At 45.5% G+C, this 22256-nt stretch overlaps 2 protein-coding genes across 3 annotated transcripts in view; one reads left to right on the top strand and one right to left on the bottom strand.

Moving 5' to 3' along the window:
• IL27RA (interleukin 27 receptor subunit alpha) overlaps positions 1–22256 on the top strand; it is an 818781-nt gene that overhangs the window by 742204 nt on the left and 54321 nt on the right. The gene's annotated exons all lie outside the window — the stretch shown is intronic.
• LOC310834575 (A.superbus venom factor 1-like) overlaps positions 1–22256 on the bottom strand; it is a 56929-nt gene that overhangs the window by 15146 nt on the left and 19527 nt on the right. The window contains exons 17-27 of the mRNA XM_083718262.1: positions 20341–20541; positions 18020–18131; positions 16049–16134; positions 15769–15908; positions 12426–12635; positions 10461–10527; positions 9252–9338; positions 7142–7345; positions 5038–5113; positions 1746–1908; positions 440–535 (exon numbers count right to left, since the gene is read on the bottom strand). Coding sequence (XP_083574388.1) covers positions 440–535; positions 1746–1908; positions 5038–5113; positions 7142–7345; positions 9252–9338; positions 10461–10527; positions 12426–12635; positions 15769–15908; positions 16049–16134; positions 18020–18131; positions 20341–20541 — 1442 coding nt within the window. The remainder of the gene's footprint in view (positions 1–439; positions 536–1745; positions 1909–5037; positions 5114–7141; positions 7346–9251; positions 9339–10460; positions 10528–12425; positions 12636–15768; positions 15909–16048; positions 16135–18019; positions 18132–20340; positions 20542–22256) is intronic.

Genomic DNA, 22256 nt, shown 5'->3' with positions numbered 1-22256 from the left:
GTATTTCATGCAAACATAATGCAATGTCCTCCTGCTCTTCTTAGCAACGAGAAGCTCCAGGGGCTGCACTACTGAGCCCAGTCTCCTTTGGTTGAGAAAGCAAATTAGATTTAGGGAGCCTTTCTAAAATCTGTGTTATTTATAAATATACAAGCAGAGCAGAGCACGAGCAAACGGTCACTACAAGCAGGCATCAGATCCTGATAGAGCGCTCCTGCCAGAATCTTATTTACAAATTTATCTTCCCACCTTTCTTACTACCAAAGAAATGGAAAAACGCAAGGCTGCTTACAAAAGTTAAAAGAAAAAAAACCCATGAAATAACAAATAAGATAACACACAAACAGCAGCAACAATGGAGACCTCTCTCACCTCCCTGCCAGCCAAAACTCAGAGGGATGGGCAAAAGGGACTGTTAGGGGGACTGACAGGTACTTACATTGACTTGATCCTTGCAGATGTCTTTGGACTCCAGCAATGCAATCAGGACGAAAGCAGTTAATGACACTTCTGGTTCAGCGCCCTTATAACCTCCCTGGAAGGAAGCAGAGGGGAGTGGGCAAGAACACTTGAATGTGTTTGGTTCACACAAACAGATCTCCTACCAAAAACATAGCTCAGAAGTACAGGCAGTGGGGTGGGGAGGAAGGTAGGGGAAGCAAGCCTGAACATACCAGAAATTTGACAAGCTTAGAAAATTAAAAACCCAAAGGATTTTAAAGACATATATGTTTTCCGCTTTCCCCCATCTTTTGCAGATTGCATATCCCCTGGGAAGCTATTTGCCTTTGTGGTTTGCACAAGGACAGCACTACAGAAAAGTAACACAGCAGCCACAGTGGTAGGTAGGGGTGTGTCTCACCACCATGTCCTCTTTGTGAACCCCTCCATAAAGAACCTGGCCTGCAGGAAACTGTCATCGGACAAAAGGCTTGAAGGACCACCTGCCTGCAATACAGTCTATTGTTATTTTTACTGTTGTTAGCCACTCTGAGCCTGGCTTTGGCTGGGAAGGGCGGGATATAAATAAAAAATATTATTCTTATTCTTATTCTTATTCTTATTCTTATTCTTATTGACTGATTCTTCTGAATTAGGAACCAGAAAATACATGGATTTATTATCAGAAAGGACAAGCAGCAGAAAGAAAGCATACCACCATCTCTCTGTGCGCAAACACAGATTATGTATCTAAGCCAGGGGTGCCCAAACGTTTTTCAAAGAGGGCCAGATTTGATGAAGTGACCATTTGTGAGGGCCGACCAAAACTGTTGACCATTTTTTTAGGATTGAAGCTGTGGAGCTTTTTTTAGGGTTGAACTTGTTGAGTTTGTTTGACCCCAAGAAATAAACTGCCACAGGGGCTGCATAAACAGACTTTAGACATGCCTGATCTAAGCAATGTGGGTAGATAGATCAACATAGATCAGGTATTAGCTCCCTGCAGAGGCTATTGGATGTTAAGATTGGCAGAGGGGGCCTTCTTGATGGTTCTGCAGCCCCATACGGTTGTGATTATAATGGCTTCTTGTCCATCGCAACCTCACTTTCGTGCCAATAAAGGCATTCCTCCTTCACTGGAGGCTTTTAAGCAGAGGTTGGATGGTCAGCTGTGATGGATGCTTTAGTTGATATTCCTGCATTGCTGTGGGTTGGGCTAAATGACCCTTAGGATCCCCTTTCAGCTTTACAGTTTTATGATTCTATTCACGTCAAGCCCCATTAGTAGCAGAAAGAAAGCACACCTGCATTTCTCCATGGATCATAGGGGCATCTTCATGGAAAATTCCATCTGGTTTCTGCTTCTCCAGAATCAGCCACTTCACACCTCCACAGAGGATATCGTTGTTAATAGAAGATACTATTCCTGAAGCCATGGCAAAGATTTTTATGACATAAGCTGTTAACCTGCAGAGAATACGATGCATCAGCTCCACCATTAAACAGGAGTAACATGTTGGGCACCTTAAAGGCTAACAAATTAATTATGGGGCAAGTTTTTGAATTACAATGTACTTTATCAGATGCATGAAGCACTGTCCTGAACTGAAGTTATACATATGTTAAAGGGAATGCAAGTTGAGTGGATATGTGCTTAACAACCAGCGATTGTGCACATTCCCCAGACTTCATTGAGAATGTTCACAATATCTACCCATGAAGAGCTAACTTGTGCACACCATCGTACCTACGGGACCGCTTCTCCTAGTATGCCCCACGGAGGACCTTAAGGTCTGCAAATAATAGCACCCTGAAGATCCCAGGCTCCAGGGAGATTAGACTGGCCCCAGCCTGGTGGAACGCTCTCTTACAAGAGACCAGGGCCCTGTGGGATTTGACATCTTTCTGCAGGGCCTGCAAAACGGAGCTGTTCCACCAGGCCTTTGTTCGGGGTTCAGTCTGATTCTTTTCTTTCTGTATAAGAACAAGCATTAAAGAGGCCTCTATAAGACCAATGGTAACAGTTGACCCTGAAGAATATTAACCACTCCCAATTTTACCCCTGGACTGCCCTCTGTCCAGATTTTAATTTGCTCTGAACTAATTTTAAGATGTATTTTAATTGACTGATTGCCTTTTTATTTTCTTATGTTCTTTGTATACTGTGTTAGTTTTATGATGTTAGCCGCCCTGAGCCCAGCTCTGGCTGGGGAGGGTGAGGTACAAATAAAATTATTTTATATTATTATTATTATTATTATTATTATTATTATTATTATTATTATTTATTTCCCAATCAATACGTATAGACTCCAAAAGTCCTTGGGCAACGTTTATATAGCAACTGAATTTTGTATATTCTGTAATCATAATGCATATTCTCCAACAGGCCTCTGAGTTGCCGCATTTTGCACTTGCTTGCAGACCAACCTCAAGGGCAGCCCCACATAGAGTGCATTGCAGCAATCCAACCTGGAGGTTACCAGCACATGGACAACAGCGATCAAGTTATCCCAGTCCAGAAATGGCTGTATCTGTCTTACAAGCCTGAAGCTGATAAAAGGCACACCTAGCCACTGTGAGATGGATACAACAATGGACCTGTTATCTGGACCCTCGAACAACCCGCAGCTCCAATCTGGTGGAACACTCTGTCACTAGAGACCAGGGCCCTGCAGGATTTGACATCTTTCCGCAGGGCCTGCAAGACAGAGCTGTCCCACCAGGCCTTTAGTCAGGGCGCAGCCTGACCCCCTCCTCTGGCAATCTGCACAGAATTTTGCTTGATGGTTGCCATTAATTTGATTTTAATTTGATTTTAATTAATTTTATAATGAATGTTTTTAGAATGTTGGACTATTTTGATTGTTGTTAAAATTTATTATTATTATTATTATTATTATTATTATTATTATTATTAACCCACCCATAGCACTTCCATCTTCCCAAGATTCATTGCCAGTTTGTTGGCCCTCATCCAACCTACCATTGTATCCAGGCAGCAGTCAGAGACTTACATGGCCTTTCCTGATTCAAATGTTACAGGGAAATAGAGCTGGGTATGATCTGCGTTCTGATTTCCTAATCTCCCAACCGCTTCACATACATGTTAAACTGGTGGCTGAACTATTGGAGCATTGCAATGTGCTTTACATGGGGCTGTCTTTGAAAATGGTTCAGAAACTTCAGTTAAGTGCAAATTATGTCTGTTTGCCAGTTGCCAGGTTCTACATATACCCCCACTTAAATTCCAGCCACACTATATGTTTCCTCTCTCCCAGTGTACTCAACCCTTGGAAATTCACCTGAGACCCTTTCTCTGGGTCCTCCTTCTAAGGGAGGCTCAGAGATTAATGACAAAGGAGAGGGCCTTCTCAGTGGTGGCTCCCCATCTGCGGAACATCTTTTTGGCATCAGGTAAAAGCTCCCCCCCCCCCAAGGCTTTTTATGGACTGAGCTGATTTTGTCTGTTGTCAAATGTGCTGTTAAATCTTCTTCTGGCTATAGTCTATTTGTTGGTATGAGGAAAATTATGTTTTATATTAATTTTTACAGGTTTAATGAATTTATATTTTTTAGATGTAAGTTGCTTGGGCACCTTTTAGACACCAAGGAACTAATTATATTAAAATAATGAGAATGATTATATTAGTAATAATGATGATAATGAGAATGATTATATTAGTAATAATGATAATATACCCTACAGCATCCCACAGCACAACTGCCAAGGGGCCAAAAAACCCAATGCTGTTCTCTGAAATCGACCATGGAGAAAAGATCAGAACCACTGTACAACAGTCTCTCCAATTCCCATCTCACTAAGTCAGCTCAGAAGGATACCCTGTCAATGGTTTCAAAAGATGCTGAGAGATAAATTAAGAAGAATTGGGTTACACCCTCCCTGCCCTTCTCCCAATAAGCGTCACTCATCAGGGCAACCAAGCCTGATAAGAGATCCATAACTAGGCCTGAATCCAGATTGTAATGGGGAGAAATAATCAGTTTCATTTAAGAGTACTTGCACTTTTTTCATCACAGCCTTTGCAGTCACTTTCCCTCCAACATTTCTCCGAAGAAAATAGGGATGTCCTATTCTATTATTAATTATTATTGATTTGTTGTTGTTGTTAATACCCCACCCATCTGACTGAGATGCCCCAGCAACTCTGAGCGGCTGCCAACATACATTAAAACATAACAAGACATTAAACATTTTTTTAAAAAATCCTATACAGGGCTGCCTAGATGTCTTCTCAAGGTTGCATAGTTGCCTAACTCCATACCCTCCAACATTTCTCCAATGAAAATAGGGACATCCTAAGGAAAATTGGGACATTCCAGGATAAAATCAGAAACTGGGATGCCTTTTGTAAATCTGGACTGTCCCTGGAAAATAGGGACATCGGGAGGGTCTGCTCCCTCAATCCACCAGGTCATATCCAATTAGTAAGTTTTAATAAGCCAAGAGGGGCAACAATTGAGGAGACATTATTGGCCGCATTGCTGAAAGGACCTTGTCCATGTTATCAGGCTACAATCAACATCTGGAAAGCTCATCCGTGATATATACTGCCATATGAGTACTGCCTTTACCAAGTGCTGCTTTTGAGGTTTTGAAAGGCAGCATAGGAGTGGTCTTCTTTCTTGTACGTCATCTGCTGGGTATAACCTAAAAGGAAGGAAGGAAGAGAAACAGAACTCTGAAATGCTGCTTCAGCAGCTTAGACTAGGGGTCAGCAAGGCTTAAACACCCTGGTCTGCTTCACTCCCCCGGAGATCTCTCCACAGGCTGGATCACACGTGTGCATTCCTGTTAAGTTGTGGGTGAACATATCAGACGACACAGCGATTCTTCAGACAGCTCTTGTTTATTCACAGGCCAGAAATGAACTGAACTGAAGGGTTCAGCCAACCTGCTTATATAGAGCTCAACTACAAAGCAACAGTAACAACTTTCTGTAACCATCCAATCACTGAACGTCGCTTTCAATTCCTTATTTGCATATGCAGACCTGAGGGAAAACTATCTACAGTATCCCCCTGCTGGTCCAGGGTGAGAACTTCAGTACATAACAATTCCAGCGCAGAGGAGGCGTCTGCATGTGTGCGCGCATGCGTAGATGCTATTTCCAGCACGGAGGAGGCGCCTGTAGCTTCCTATTGGTTGCAGGAGCTTCCTGCAGCTGATAAGAAACCCCGCCAGCGCTGCAGAAGTGAGTCCCTGAGCACAGCGGCAGGGTTCGGGGGCCGGTTAAACGACCCCCATAGGCCGTATCCGACCCCTGGGCCTTAGGCTGCCGTCCTCTGGCTTAGACAAATGCATCTAGACAGGCAACTGGCACTCACCCTGCACAGAAATAAACTTTGCTCCATGCCCCTTTTATTTAATTGCTGCACCGCCTCATCTGCTCTTCCTTTGCAGATGCCTTTTTCCTTGTGTCCCTTTCAGCTTTCCCTTCTGGTCTCTTTGTAGCTTCGGCAGAACACCAGTTGAGGAACAGGACTGCTTTGCCCCATCAAGATCTTAACACAGAGACTGCCACTATGAGGCATAGGCAGTTGAGAAATGGGCAGTTACCTTCTTGTTATCTTGGGATTCTCCAGATGAGAAAAATGGGAGATGGAAATTCCTAACCTTGTAAATGGATATGGAGGCAACTCAAGTAGCCTTTAGAAATTTCTCAGAGGCCATTACCAGTGGGTACCCATTCTTCAATAAAATTTTATCAGTGCTTTTTTTCTGGGGGGATGCAGGGGGAACGCGTACCCCTAAACATTTTGTGAATCTAATGGAAGAAGAAACTAAAAATTTTAATTTCTTCTCTAGCACGGTGAATCGTTAGTTCTGTTGCTAGCACCGCTGGCCTCATTTCCTGTCGGTGGTTTCCTGAGTCTCAGACGAAAACAAGCATTTAATGTGTGAATTAGGAGTTGGAATCTAGCAGAGGAATCAGGAAGATGTTAGTGCACACAACCTCATGCCAATGTGGAAGTTAGTGTGAGCTGTTAGCTGTGTAATATGAGGTAATACATGTTCTTTGTACTTTTGTCCATTTACTGTATTTATTTTTCCCAATTCGAACTATAAAATGGCAATTTTCTTGAGTCAAAATGAGAGTATCCCTAAACAATTTTTTAGAAAAAAGCACTGATGATTATTATTGTTGTTGTTGTTATTCAGCCCTTCATCTGAAGATCTTAGGTTAGCCACGAGATAAAAATACAGGATAAAAGCACAAAATAAATAGTTAAAACAAAAACAAAACAAAACAATAACCTTCCCTCCCACAAACATATTTAAAAGGCTATAGAATATTCATCAGCCCAAGGCCTGGTTGAAGAGGAACGTTTTCCGTCTGGCGCCTAAAGATGTATAATTAAGGCACCAGACAAACCTCCCTGGGGAGAACATTCCACAAATGGGGAGCCACTGCAGAAAAGGCCTGTTCTCATGTTGCTGCCCTCTGGACCTCACATGAAGGAGGCACACAAAGAAGGGCCTCACATGATGATTACAGGGTCTGGGGCGGTTTATATGGGGAGAGGCTGCCTGAAACCTGTTGCAAGTTCTGTGGGACTCTTGATCTAGGAGGGTCCTGAACTCAGTGTTTCTATGAATGGACAACTCAAGAAGCCATGGACAGACCCTTGCACGAGCTGGAGGAGGAACAGCTCTGGAGACACCCAATTGTCTTACCTTGCATGATCTGATTGACTGCATCGGAGCGACGATCCATCCCAAGCTTCTCCCACTGCCCTGTGGTGTCGAGGTAGTGGGTGGCAATAACCGATGGCGTCATGGTGATCATGTTCTGCTCCCCACAGCCAGCGGGCGTTACAATGAGGTGCTTCAGTTTGGTCCCATCAATTGAGTCTTCAACAATATGAGCCACAGGGTCTCCTGGCCACAAAAAGAATGATAGCAGACATGTGAGCCCAAGCATGAGTAGGGACTTGTTGTCGGAACCTGCGTTCGACTGAGCGACTCCTCCGGAATCGCCCTCCGACGTGATTAACGACCTGAGCCTTTGATGAGACTCCAAGCACGTTCCCCATTATGCAGAGTTTCAAAGCAGCAGAAGTGACGAGAAGTTTGAGCTACATTGCTAGGTTTTATTGCTAACTACGCAGACAGAATAGAAAATACATCCTCTCTCTGTGAGAGCAGAGAGCAACTGGAAAAACAAAGAAACAGGAAACCAGTAACGTCACATCTGTCTCCTGTCTCCCGTGAGACTTCCAACAGTATGGAATCTCTGGAATGTAAACAGAGTCTTGTGACTCCAAGAACTTCACAGTGGCAACAAACAGAAACTAACACTTGTGTGGGTTGCAGTCTTAGCCTTGCTGGATTGTAAGTGTGGGAGATAAGCAAATCTAACCATGCATTTTCTTGCTAGTTAGCATGTGAATGGGTTATGACCACAGAGCTCCGTTGCTGAAAGGCAAACTCAGACCATAGAAAGGCAAGTGGTAGAGAAGGCTCTGTGTGATATCATTTCCCCCTCCTCTCCTGGGAGGAAAGAAAAAACAATGAAGTATTTCCTTCTCCCCTCTCTCTATTCAATCAGCAACGGAGACAGATGTCTTCCCACTTGCTCCAGCATTAGGCCCATACCTGAAGCTGTTATTGCTGTAAACACAAGTATTTTACCTGCATTTATTTTTACTGCGGCTGTTTCTAAGGACGAATGCTGGACTGTGAGTAAACTGTAAGCTTTAAACTTACATTTCAGTCTGTAGCCTGTTTCTTTGACATTTGGGGCAACATAGTGGGTGATCAGCCCAGCGGCTAATTCCTATGCTTTCAATTAAACCACAGGAGATGGGATTTAAACTCTGCTCAGCCTCGTGCTCTTAAATACAAATGGTAAGCTGATCCTTTCTGTCTGCTAACACACACACACACACACGGGTCTGTAGAGGAATAAAATATAGTTAATTATATTCCCTCACCTACCTAATAAAACCCACCAGTAAGTACAGACAGCTCTTTTCAGACTTGCCTCCTTCTTCCAGCTAGTTTTCTTTTGTGCCAGCCTTGTCCGATTTGCATCAAGGGCTGGTATAATTAGCTTCCAAGCCTAATTCAAGGTTTATTCCCTTGAAAGCCTTAAAGCTTTTTTCCATCTGCCACACTCACTGAGATCAGCAGAGGAGGCTCTGGCTGCTATATGGTCTATCACTTCAGAAATTCTCAGAGGGCTTGCCCCAGGAGCATATTCCTGGGGCTGGTGGGTTGCTGCAGGGGGCAAGTCAGGGTGGGGTTTTGATTATTTTCAGTTCTGCAAGCCTAGACTTCTGCATGTCGAAGCACGCTAATGGTCAAAAAGTGTATTTCTGAGGTTTAAATGAAGGGAAACTACTGCATATCAACCTAAGCAAGTTGTGCTTCCTCTTTCTGGTTATTTGGCTATAATCTTTGATAGAATACAGATAACTGAACACACTTTCTTGCATTACATTTTTCATTAAATTATCTTTCCATTGATATATAATTTTAGATATTCCTCCAAAAGAAAGTGGTGTTATGAGCCATCAAACCTCAGAAACAGTGGCGTAGCGTGGGTTGTCAGCACCCGGGGCAAGGCAAGTAATTTGCGCCCCCTAATCCGTGGATTTGCACCCCCTAACCTGTGGATCTGCGCCCCCTAACCCGTGGATTTGCGCCCCCTAACCCTAACCCCCAGATGTTGCGCCCGGTGCGGCCGGCCCCCCCTGCACCCCCCACGCTACGCCACTGCTCAGAAATACACTTTTTCCAAAAGGTTTCCACAATTTTGGCCACTACTGTAACTAGTGCTTACCTTGAACAGTAATTTTGGTCTCAGGGTCTGTACCAGGAATGATATCTTCTAAACTCCTAGCTTTGACCTGATGTTCCTGGACTCCATCTGAAAAAAGGAGTACAATAAACCCTGTCAGGGCATTATCAAGCTAAGAGAGAACATGGGTATAGAAGGGCAATGGATTTAGTCAAACTATCTGTCCATCCAGCCCAATGTTGCCACCTTCTCTGGCACAAGTCTTTCCCTATCACCTGCTACCTGATCCTTTTAACTGGGAACTCTATAGACAGTTCCTGGGACGTTCTGCGTACAAAATATGCCCTGGACAGTTAAATCCAGTCAAAGGTGACTGTGGGGTTGCGGCGCTCATCATACTTTCAAGTCGAGGGAGCCGGCGTTTGTCCAGACAGCCTTCCGGGTCATGTGGCCAGCAGGACTAAACTGCTTCTGGTGCAATGGGACACCGTGAAGGAAGTCAGAGCACACGGAAACACCATTTACCTTCCCGCCGGAGTGGTGCCTATTTATCTACTCGCACTGGGATGCTTTCGAACTGCTAGTTTGGCAGGATCTGGGACAGAGCAATGAGACCCCTCGTTATGGGGATTTGAACCGCCAACCGATCCGATCATAATCTAGCTTCTGTTTCCTGCTTGGCAGGGGGTTGGACTCGATGGCCCTTGTGGTCTCTTCCGATTCTATGATTCTATGATTCAAGCCCAAGAGGCTCCGTGGTTTAGACCACAGCGCCACCCACACCTGCTCTACCATGTTTGTACCACCACTTCACAGCTGGTGCTACAAACACACTCACCACCAAACTGAATGCTGGATCAGTAAGTGAGTCGGTCCTCCGAGGTCTTGCCAGGAGCGCTGCCTGATGTACAGACACACCACATAAGTGTGATTTTGCATAAGCGTTCATCTTACTTTTTGCGTTTTTAACCTTCTTTAGGGATTGGCAGGAGGTGTGATAGTGTATGTACTATTACCTTCCACCACAGTGGTACCTATTAATCTGCCAGCGAGCTCCTCCCCTTACATAGAGATGCCTTCCTCTGGGCTCAGAACAATCTCCACAAGAGAAATGAACTCCTGTCTGAAATCTTCTAGACAAAATGATACCCATTTTCCCTTGTAAGCAAATGGAAGAGCTGGGCAACAGAGAGCTGGTTTTCCAAGGGTGAAGAAAGAGAAGGAAAAGGGAAGTTGAAGAATGAATGTTACCGCTGTTCCCTTGCGTAGCAGGATCCAGCTCAATGACAGTCACAAGTTTTCTCTGTATCCCTTCAGGCTGGGGCAAGAAGAAAGAAAAGAACGAGTCTCACTGCAAATATTACGGTACTTAACATAGCAGCAAAGAGCAATTCAAAAAGGCAGGACAGGGCAAACATATGCATCAGATCCATAGCTGTCAATTTTCAGATTTGAAAATAAGGGATCAGCAGCCTCGCCTGTCCTGGAGACAGTCTACGGGATATCTAACAATTCGGGATAGCAGTGGGAAGCAGCAGGAAACGGTGCTGGAATAAGGGAATTTCCCGCAAAAAAAGGGAAGGTCGATAGCTATGATCGGATCTAGCTTCTGTTGCAATATGACTCAGCTACATGTTTGTGCCCGAATATAACACAGGAATAGGTTCAGGTCAGCCCCATAAATCCTCAGTAGCTAAGGCACTGTAGCAATCCTGGGTTGGGGTCAATAGTCCCTCATCCATAGGTGGCACCAACCTGTCCTTAATGGTGCTTTGCCACCACAGCTGGATAGTCACAGATTCCATTCCATCCACTCTTAGGTCAGCCCTGATGCCCTAGGAAGCCCACCTGTGTCCTAGCAAGCTGACAGCAGTGGCAGAGGAAGGGGGCAGGGGGGCAGTCCACCCTGGGTGCCATCTCTGAGGGGGGTGACAAGAAGGCACCCTGTGGGGGGCTCTCCCCCCTGCCCCCGAGCATGGCGGTGTGAGCCGCCGCCATCGCTCCGCCGCAGTCGCATGTGGAGGATCCTCCGCTCGCAGCTGCACCCTCCGCTGCCGTTCCCATGGCACTCAAGTGGCACTGTCGGCAAACTGCCTGGAGGTGCATGCACAACAGTGCTACGTATGGCATATGCATGCACCCTACTTATGGCGCACATGCATGCATCACCGGGTGGTTTGCCCCGCCCCCAATACCCGGCACTGGGTGCCAGTTCTCCTTGCTTTGCCCCTGGCTGACAGAGCACATCAGGAGAAGGGAGAGAGCTCTTTTCAGACCCTGTGGTACTTGTGAAAAGCATGCTCCTCTATGGGAGTAATCTAAATTTAGGAAATACAAATGGCACACCCTGCAACGTACTCTTTCTGTCTCTCTCTCCAAGATTGCTCCTGTTTATTTACAACTCATTTTCTATACCTCGGCCTCGGCCCAGTATAGCTGAAGGAGCGTCTCCACCACCATTGTTCTGCCCGGACACTGAGGTCCAGCGCCGAGGGCCTTCTGGCTGTTCCCTCATTGCGAGAAGCAAAGCTACAGGGAACCAGGCAGAGGGCCTTCTCGGTAGTGGCGCCCGCCCTGTGGAACGCCCTCCCACCAGATGTCAAAGAGATAAACAACTACCTGACATTTAGAAGACATCTGAAGACAGTCCTGTTCAGGGAAGTTTTTAATGTGTGACATTTTAATGTATTTTTAATCTTTGTTGGAAGCCGCCCAGAGTGGCGGGGTACAAATATATTATTATTATTATTATTATTATTATTATTATTATTATTATTATTATTACACCACCCCTTCCCAAAGGCTAAGAATGAGTAAAAACCTCCTCAGTCTCCAAACTAAATGCCCAGTTAAACTGAAACTCTTCCATGCCTACTCTACCCCTAGCTGCAATCGGCCATGAGAGAAATAGAAGCCATGGATTGTGGGAACATGGTGCCTAGCTTAGAAGGAATCTATCTCATTTCCTCACTCCTTCTCTCAAGGAGGAGTGACTCCAGGTGCCCTCAGTTCTAGAGAGCAAACCCCCTTGAGTGTAACTTGAAGCCATTGGTTCAGGTCCTACCCTCCAGGGCAGGAGAAAACAAGCTTCTTCCCTCTCCCACATGACAGCCCTTGAGATATTTGAAGTTGGCTATCATATCTCCTCTTGGTTTCCTCTTTTCCAGGCTAAACAGACCCAACTCCCAGGCTAAACAGACCCAACTTGTCACGTACCACAACCGTCAGCTTCTTCTTCACGCCGTCCGAAGCGCCTCCCAAGGCAGCAGCTTTGACCTCAATGTCATGTTCTCCCAGCTTTAGTGGAATGACCACAAATGGCACCGCCCTGGAGGACTGGCCTTTAATAGTGAGCATCTGTTGGTATTTTTCCTTGGCAGTGGAGGCGCTACAGAAGGCTGGGTTGTGTATCAGCTCCACCCGCACCTGAGGAGAAAAGAGAGAATGAAGTGATCCGTTATAATGAGGGGGTGGGGATCATTCAGCCTGTGATTGGGTGGGGGGGGGGAAGTATGTGTGCTTTAATGGCAGGAAAGGTCCTTGCAAACAGCCTCTGCTACCCTTCAAACCAGGGGTCAGCAAACCTTTTCAGCAGGGTCCACTGCCCCTCAGATCTTGTGGGGGGCCAGACTATATTTTTTGGGGGGGAATGAACAAATTCCTGTGCCCCACAAATAACCCAGACATGCTTTTTAAATAAAAGGACACATTCTACTCATGTAAAAACACGCTTATTTCCGGACCGTCCGGGGGCCAGATTTAGAAGGTGATTGGGCCGGATCCAGCCCCTGGGCCTTAGTTTGCCTACCCATTCTTCAAAGGCTACATCTATGTCAGCAGAGAACAACGGGTAATTTACCAGCACACAGCCATCTCCAAAATCTTGATTGGGCATTTGACAAACTCCTCTCCAGCAGCAGAGGTCCCTCGCTTTGGCTAGCTGTTTGAGCTCATGTTTAAGCACAATCCAGATAAGTCTGTTCAGAGAAGATTCTCCCTCTGAATGGCTGGTGTACGTGTAACTCTGCTATGGAAGCTGGAATAATTTTATTTTCTTATCCCCTGTCTCAGATACATGCTTTTCTGTTCCAGGCTCATTGCAGACTTGCCCTCCTGCTATTTTGTTTGCCAACTCCCTGATCAAAGGACCCTCCAGTGGGAACGTCTCCTTCATGAAGCAGGGTCATGCTTTAGCTTCCAACTAGGAGGCACCCAAAGGCTCCCGCTGCCAGATCCTTCACACCAGGAGTGAGTGAGGGACCTTTCCCCTGTGGGAGATGGAGCGAGGATTAAACCTGTAGATTTAGATCTAAACATCCTATCCCAAGTATGGGGGAGAAATACAAAAGTAATCTGGTTGTGAAGCTTATAAGTTATTAAAGCTTTGGTAAGAGGCAATTGGGGACACAGGTGGTTATGTGGTCTAAACCACAGAGCCTAAGGCTTGCCGATCAGAAGGTCGGTGGTTCAAATCCCAGCGATGGGATGAGCTCCCATTGCTCGGGCCCAGCTCCTGCCAATCTTGCACTTTGAAAGCACATCAAAGTGCAAGTAGATAAATAGGTACCACTCTGGCAGGAAGGTAAACAGCGTTTCCATGCGCTGCTTTGGTTCGCCAGAAGCGGCTTAGTCATGCTGGCCACATGACCCAGAAAAACTGTCTGCAGACAAATGTCGGCTCCCTCAGCCAGTAAAGCGAGATGAGCGCCACAACCCCAGAGTCATTCGCAACAACTTAATTGTCAGGGGTCCTTTACCTTTTATTAATAGGCAATTACACCTTTTTATCCCTTCTGTTTGCAGTCTTTTGACATCCCCTTCTTCACCTCCATTGCAGAAAATGAACCACACATTTTTTGGCAAGTCAAAGAAAGCAGGGTTTACTTACATTTCAGTGCAGGCAGCACATACAGTAAAGTAATGTGCCAAAAAAAATACTTGTTATAGTAAAATAAAAGCTGGTAGTCTTAGCTCCTGAAAGCAGGAGCTTTAGCCATGGACGTCTGGTCAGCTTGGAAGCATGGTGGAAAGAGCGTCTCATAAAAGGCAGAAGGAAATACAAAGGATTGTCTCCTTTGCTGCAGAATTCCTGACCAGAGGAAGCAAAGGAAGTGACCACACACACAAGGAAGCTCAAGAACTCTCTGTGTGCTTGTCCTTTGCATGACTAGCAAAACATGCATTTGTGATTTTGGCTGCGTACCCCACATCCCCTGCTGATGGCTCTTTGGTAGCTGCATGTCAAGGATGTGCAAGGCCAAAGCCAACAATAAGCTCTACCAAAGCAAAGTGGGGGGGGGGGGTTGCCCCTTTTCTCTCTCTCTCCACTGTTCCCTTTTCTGCTTTCTCTTCTGTCATCCCATTTTCTTTCTTTCTCTGCCAGCCACTTCCCCCCTCCTCATAACCCAAAATGAAAGTAAGCTGTGTGAAATTAGATGGACACAAGTAACACTTGGGGACACGGGCTATCCACACTTTCTTTATATTTATAACATGTTTCCTGAACCCAAAGAGTGCTCAGTTCTTTTGCACAGATGTGTGTGCACTTCGTTCCAGCAGCAACGCCTCATTGCAATGCAAATCCACGCTTGCAGTGAGGCATTGCTGCTAAACCCTCTGAAGGCCACAATCGCTGGCTCAGCAGGTTTAGGAGCAATGCCTCATTGCAACTGTGCGCCACAGTCTGGGTCGTAGGCGGCAGGAGTCCAGGCCTGACCCGCCGGGACCAGGGTGTGGGTGGTAACAATGGTACGATACAATAATCTTTATTGTCATTCTCCCATACAGAACAACGAAATTGAAAATCCACATCAGACATTCAGAAACCAACAAGCCTGCTATGCCAGCTATCCCAGCCTGGTTAGCCCCCTAAAAACTCTGATACCCCATAATTAAATACAATATACCCCGATAGAGACCATCTTACACTGCATTTAAAACCAAAATCACATTTGAATAGAAACTGTTTCTCAGGCGGCTAGTCCTAGTCTTTATAACCCTGTACCTTCTTCCAGAAGGCAGAAGCTGAAAGAGATCATGATAGCAGTTCAATGGAGAATGGAAAGTCGATAAGGCTGGAACGCAGAAACCGAAATAGGATCAGGAACTGGAACAAGGACAGGAGTGCTGGAGCAAGATCAAGAGCGAAAGCAGGAACTGGTAACAGCAGAGTATGAACCACATTGCTGTGGCAAAGAACCAGGGGAAAATGCTGTCCTTATATACTCCTTTTAGGCTTGCCTCCAGATGCTACACATCTCCTGATCTGGCCACACATGCCAGGCCGCACCCGACTCCCCCAAGACAAGCACAGCAAGGAGTCCTGCAACTTCCCACTGCGCTCAGGGCCTGGCCCCTGCAAATACTTACAGTACTCATTACAGTGTGGATTTGCAATGCAATTTCCCTGCAGCTGGACTGAAGTGTGCACACATTTCCTAACAAGCAATGCCAGAGCAAGTTACAGTGTAAAAATAAACAGGCAACACACAATTTGTGTGAAACCAATTAAGCATGAAATCATCAACATCAAATGCTTCTGCCAAAAGCTTGCACTTACTCTGAGATCCCGCCTCCTATAGTTGTAGAGAACAGCTCGGATCTCCACCTGTTCATTCCTCACTACTGAATAGGGTAGCCGTAGGTCGATGAAGAAGTTCTTCCTGACAGTTATCTCATAAGGGTCAGCCACACAGATCCCTGCAAGGCGGGCCAACAGGGAAGGAAGCAGGTTGAAAAATCAAAAGAACTTGAACATTGCCCATCCTAGATTTTTGTCCAGGCAGAGTGTGGCCTGGCATCATCTCCCCAGCCCCTGTCTCCCACCTGCTCTTCTTCACCTTTTGTGTCTGAAATGCTCACAGCCAGCACCTCCCAGGTGGTGATTGAATCCTTCAGGTAAACAGGTATTGTTTTGGATGAGATCCTAGGAACAACGAGAAAGGTTACCATGTCATACCTGAGTGCAGCTGCTACACAGGGAACATAATGGATAAGCAATATCTGTTGGTGGCTAAGATAATGCATGTGTATTGGGTGCTATGTAAAAAATTTTTTTTAAAAAAATTACATATATTATCATATCAGTAGACATCAGAATGGAATGTAGACTTGTGCAAAATAAATCAGTTGCTGTGGAATAGAAAATACCCATTGAAAATGTGAATAGATATTGGAATAGATTGAGGCATGTTCGGTCATCTCTGTTCTTACATATGTTGAGGTGATCAATCCATGTTTTATTTGTTCCAGCTGACCAGAGTTTGGAGGAGTTCCAGCCAGGTTTCACCTAAAGCTCTAGGGACCAAGCAGGGGTGGAGGAAGGGGGTGCAGTGGGTGTGGTCCCCCCGGGTGTCACCACTGAGGGGGGTGACAAAATGCCAGGCAGCACTCACCGCGGTGCCGTGGCTTGGGCGCGCGCAGGCTCCATGCTGTCCAAACTGTCTGCCCGCTGCCACCCCCCAGCTGTAGGGTGGCTGAGTGGGAGGAGGCAGGCACTCTGGAGGCCCCACGGTGCGCCCCACCCCATAGGCGGCTTGCCCTGCCCTCGCCCTGCTCCTGGGTGTGCCACCCCACGCGCCCAAACGGCTTCCTCCGCCGCTGGGAGCAAGCTCTGAGACAGCTAAGCTTTCCTCATGCCTCATGTGTGTTTGCTCTGAACCAAGTGTTTTAGCCACCATCCTTCATATAAAAACTACATCTTACACCCTGCTCTTCCTCTTTGACAAATTGTGTGATGGATAGATATCGGCTCCATACAAGCTTAGCGTTCAGAGTAGGGCTAGCTCACATGATGCCATGCAGCTGTTTTGGAGTACAACTTCCTTCATTCCTGACTATTGGCAGTGCTGGCTGAGGCTTATGGGAGTTGAAGTCCTGCAACATCTAGCGGTACCCACATTGGTTACCCCTACTCTAAAGAATCCTGGGAACTGTAGTTTTGGTGAAGGTGTCGAAGAGTCTCTTGTCGAGATACCTAGCCTTTGGGGAAAAGGAATTATTGTCAAGCTAGCTATATAGCATAATCCTCTCTCTTGCACTGTGTGTGTGTGTGTACTTGAGTTAAATGGTTCTTGCTACAAGTAAATGCTACAAGGTGTGGCTAGATAGTTCAGTGAACGGTAACAGAAATCGGACAGTGATAAATATTCAAACATACGATTGGCATCAGAAACCCACGAAATGCTCACAATTGTGTATGGAGATGAAGCTGTAATTCAAAAGACAGTGTATGAGTGGTTTGAGAGATTCCATGAAGGGCAGCAAACCATCGAAGATGACCCTAGGTCTGGCAGACCATCAATGAGCAGAACGGTGGCAAAGGTTGACAGAGTTTGTGAGTTATTGATGCGGGATCAGCATTTGTCCATCCAAATGATGGCAGAAGAATTGCATATTCCACAGGAAATCATTACTGAGGTTACTGAGTTGTCCCACCCTCCATATTCTCCAATCTGGCCCCACCGGATTTCTTTCTTTTTTTGCAAAACTGAAATCTGCACTGAAAGGACACAGATTTTCCCACATTTCACATGTCCAAGCTGCTATGACGAGGGAACTGAAAGCAGTATGAAAAGAGGACTTCTCCAGAAGTTTCCAACAGTTATACAAACGATGTCAACGGTGCATTGTATCTGAGGGGGCCTACTTTGAAGGCATGTAAGGTATGTACGTATGTTCAAATTTTTCTCGCTGTCCGATTTCTGTGACCATCCACCGAACTTTCCAATCACACCTTGTAGGATTGCAGCCTAAGTCTGGAGAGCAGATGCTAGGCTCCAAAGGAGAACATAGCCATAACATCTTTGTACCCTTGATCATTAGGAGGTGCAGTCAGCTGTTCTGTTTGCCATAACCAGCTCTCTGGAAACTGAGTTCTAGAAGTGATGTCTTCATCAGCTAAGAAATCATCCTCAAAGTCACCTGGGAAAACGGGAGACAAAGACTTAGCTGCAATGGCCTTTGTTACTGTGAAGTCCCTGCAATAAGTGACCAACAGACCCAAAACTTGACTTCTGGGTTCGTTCTCATTAAGAGCAGCAGCTTCAGGAAAAGAACACATCAGGCCACCATCTCAACATGCTTGGCAGGCTAATGCATATGGACTTGGCAGCATTCATATTGTTGAACACCACAGTCCTGCTGTGGAAGGGCAGCTACAAAGGCCCCACTATGGCCCCTGCCACTGATATAAGGAAAACCTCCTGGATCGGACCCCACTAGTCCAGCATTTGGTTCTCACAGTGGCCAAGCAGAAGCCTGTGTGAAACCCGCTAGCAGGATTCAAGCACAAAATCCTCCAGTGGTTTTAGCAACTGGTGTTCAGAAGCAGGGCTGGACTTAGGTTTGATGAGGCCCTAAGCTACTGAAGGCAATGGGGCCCTTTATATGTCCAGCTGTCCTTTGTCAACAACAAATTGCCGCTGTTTTTTTGTGTTGAATATATGCTATATGGTCATTTATGGACCTAATAGGTATCTAAAGCCATTTGCACATGTTGCCATGCAACCAGTCCATGCAGAATGTAGGCACCCTATATATAGAAATGAGCAAACCAGTGATATTTTAGGGAGCAGGCTAGCAGGCGGGGCCCATGACTTTACATCATAGGAGCCTACACAACACAAGATACTGTTGCTGTTTGTAGGTTTTGTTTTATTTGTTTGTTATATTATATTTTGGAAATGTACATCCAGTTTATTTTTTCCTTTAATTTTTTTGGGGGGCCCCAAGAGAGTGGGGCCCTAAGCTATAGCTTATACGTATATCCGGCACTGTTCAGAATAATTGCTGCCACCATCTGTGGAAGCAGAGTTTAGCCTTTAGGGCTAGTAGCCATTGAAAGCCCTCTCCTCCATGAATTTGCCCTATCCTCTGTTAAAGCTATCTAGGTTGGTGGCCAGAACTCCATCCCTGCAGGAGCAAGTGCCAAAGTTTAACCATGTGTTGTTTGTAAAGAAGTACTTTATTTTATCTCTCCCGACACCTCCCGTATTCCATTGTTTGCACAGCGTTGGGGCTGCGCAACAGAGGCATCAGGCAGCACAGTGCTCAGGGCTGTGTGTTGGAGGTGAAAGTTTTAACTTAATCCCTGTGGCATTGGCTTGAGCGGGCGAACAAGAGAAGTGCTTCCCCCTGAGCAAAACTATAAGAGATTCTTGAGGCAACAGAATGGGCTAGATCACTGCAGGAGGTTTTGAACACTCTTTAATACTGCTTGGCTTGAGTTTTGTTTTGTTTTTTAAGAACTCTTTGCACGTAGAAAATTTTGTACAGTCGTACCTTAGAAGTCGAACGGTAATCCATTCCGGAAGTCCGTTCAACTTCCAAAAAGTTTGGAAACCAAAGTGTGGCTTCTGATTGGCTGCAGGAAGCTCCTGCAGCCAATCGGAAGCCGCGGAAGCAGTGCAGGATATTCGGTTTCCGAAAATCACTCGAAAACCGGAACACTGACTTCCAGGTTTCAATCATTCGGGAGCCGATTTGTTTGGGAGCCAAGGCATTTGAGATCCAAGTTACGACTGTACTTGCAGGGAGTTATTGTAGCGGGAAGACATTCAAAAATGGCACACACACACCCTCTTGAGGTAAAAAATAGTAGTCTATTCTACCACCTCAGGAGTTCTACTAATTTTTCTGCATGTATAGACCAGGCTTAAATCAAGACTATATTAAACTCTAAGCCGTCACACACCTTGAATTCCTTCCCAGAACACCTATGTAGCACCTCCTTTCCATCAAACACTTAATGTCCACTGTTTTTATGAGGCTTTTGGTTTAATCTAAAGATACTCCTCTCCACCTGAAACAATGTCCAAAAGGGTGCAACTGCATTTGTGCATGCCCTTGTGCCTTCTCTTCTCATATCCTTCTGCTTTCTCTTCACTCCTTTCACCCCTCTCTCATTCCCTTTCCTTCTGTCAAATCTGCAGTCTCCTCAGACCAGGGCCCAATCTTTACATAAGCAGAAAGTGTCAGATAGGGCAATGGGATCACATAAGTAACAAAGGGTTTTGCAGCCCTTCCATAGTGTTCTGAGAGACTTACTTACCATCTCCCCAATAGTGCGCCTCTGAATTATTATTATTATTATTATTATTATTATTATTATTATTATTAAAAATCTACTTGCTTCTTGCCAGTATCAGTTCTTCATCCTGCTCATTCTCATTCAATATGTCTCTGATGAAGCGGCAACATTCAAGGAAAACATTCTGGCACTCAGTCTGATCCACAATGTATTGTATACGCTTTTCACAGCTGTAGCCCATGGGGTTCTCATGCATGCCATCTTCACAACACTTCCTTAGTGTCCGATTCTGAAATTGGCCAGCTGAAATATGCAAACAACATGGGAAATATCAAAGAATGTTTCCCATACCACTGTTGTTTTCCTACTCCCAACAGGCATCAGAAGAAAGCTGTTATCTTATTCTATAGTAATAATATAAGATGTTGTCATGCTGTTGTTTGCATGGCTGCCAATAGGAGGCAGGCAGTCCAAGGAGGCATACAAGCAGGCCAAGTGAGCAGTTGGGTTGGCCAGGCAGTGAGAAACCCAAGAAGGTGTTATCATGCTCTCCTTGTCATCACTGCTGCCACTGGCAGAAGCAATGGAGGGGATTCTTTCTGTGTCTCCCCCCCTCCAGTGGTGGCAGCGACTGGAGATCATGGGAATGAGGGTGTAAGGTAAACTGTGAGGAGATGGGGGTTGAGTGAGGTGTAAAGGAAGTGGGAGAGTTGGCAAGTGGGGGTGGGGGGTAGGTGGGGCTGGTAAGCAAGATAAGCAGATGCGCAGCCCCTAGTGCAAATAAATGCTATGAATGTTATTGTTTTGGATTCTCCTGGTGGTGGTGAGATGGTGGAGCATATAAGGCAGCGTTTCTCAGCCTTGGTGTAACGTTAATATATATGAGAGAGTGCTGGAGGTGAAATGGTTAAATAGGTTGCACAGACAGGACCCAGGGGGGTGGAGTCAGTGGGTCTATAAAACTGGTTCTGAGAGGAGTTCTGGGAGGAGTTCGTTGGGAGTTGTTGGTGGGCAGTTGGTTGGGTTTCATGGGTTGGCTGGTTGGGAAAGGCAGTTGGTAATAGAGAGACAGTTAGGGCGGTTAGTCTTGAGTGTGGGGAGGTAGCAGAGATAGAGGAACATAAGACCAAGAAAGTAAAGAGAAACACCGTTTGGTATGCTGTAAAAGTTTTGTTTTATGTCTGAAATAAAATACACTCTTTATTAATTGAAAAGCTGACTGAGACTGAAGTGATTTTACCAGGGAGGACCTGGTTGGTGGCAGCGGATTAGTGGTGTACGGGTCAATAGTCCGTGAGACGACCGGGGGCTCCGTACGAACACCACACTTGGGTCCCCATATGTTTATGGACTACAACTCCCATCATCCCTAGCTAGCACAACCAGCGGTCAGGGATTATGGAAGTTGTAGTCCAACAACATCTAAGGCCCAAAAGTTGAGAAAGGGTGGTATATGCCGGGAATGCCTGAAAAAGTGAAACTGTTGGATGGGTATAAAACATTGCCAAGAGGGATTGCGTTTTAGGGTGCCTGAAGGCTAAGTATTGATTTGTTAGCCATTGTAGAGTGAATTGATTCTGACCAAGTGGCTCAGCGGAACGAGGAAGCTGTTTTGACACCACTCCAACCCACCATCCCTTCTGAGGAAACAGGCACTGAATCGCTTTCTGAAACCTCTGAGGTCAGGTCAGTTAAAATCACATCTCCAAGTTACAATATTTCTGAAAAAAAATTCCCCTCTTCTGGAACTCAGCAGGATCTAGGACTAGTGCATCACAATAAATGTGAATGCCTACCATCACTCCAAAACAAAGACAATGAACGGAGCAATGTTAGTATAAGAAATAATTGTTAAATATGTTCTGGGTTCAGAAAGAGTGTCATTAATTTCGTTGGATTTATTTAACAAGTTGGCATTGATAAGGTTCATTAATACTCGTGTGAAAATCAATGGGTTCATTTGGTAGCTGAATGAGAGATTTTGGAGAAGAACTGGAATTCATGTTCAATGATTGCAA

Source organism: Podarcis gaigeae, assembly GCF_964106915.1.
Source record: "Podarcis gaigeae genome assembly, chromosome: 17".
NCBI classification, from domain to species: Eukaryota; Metazoa; Chordata; class Lepidosauria; order Squamata; family Lacertidae; genus Podarcis; species Podarcis gaigeae.
This window is presented reverse-complemented; position numbering and strand designations above follow the sequence as displayed.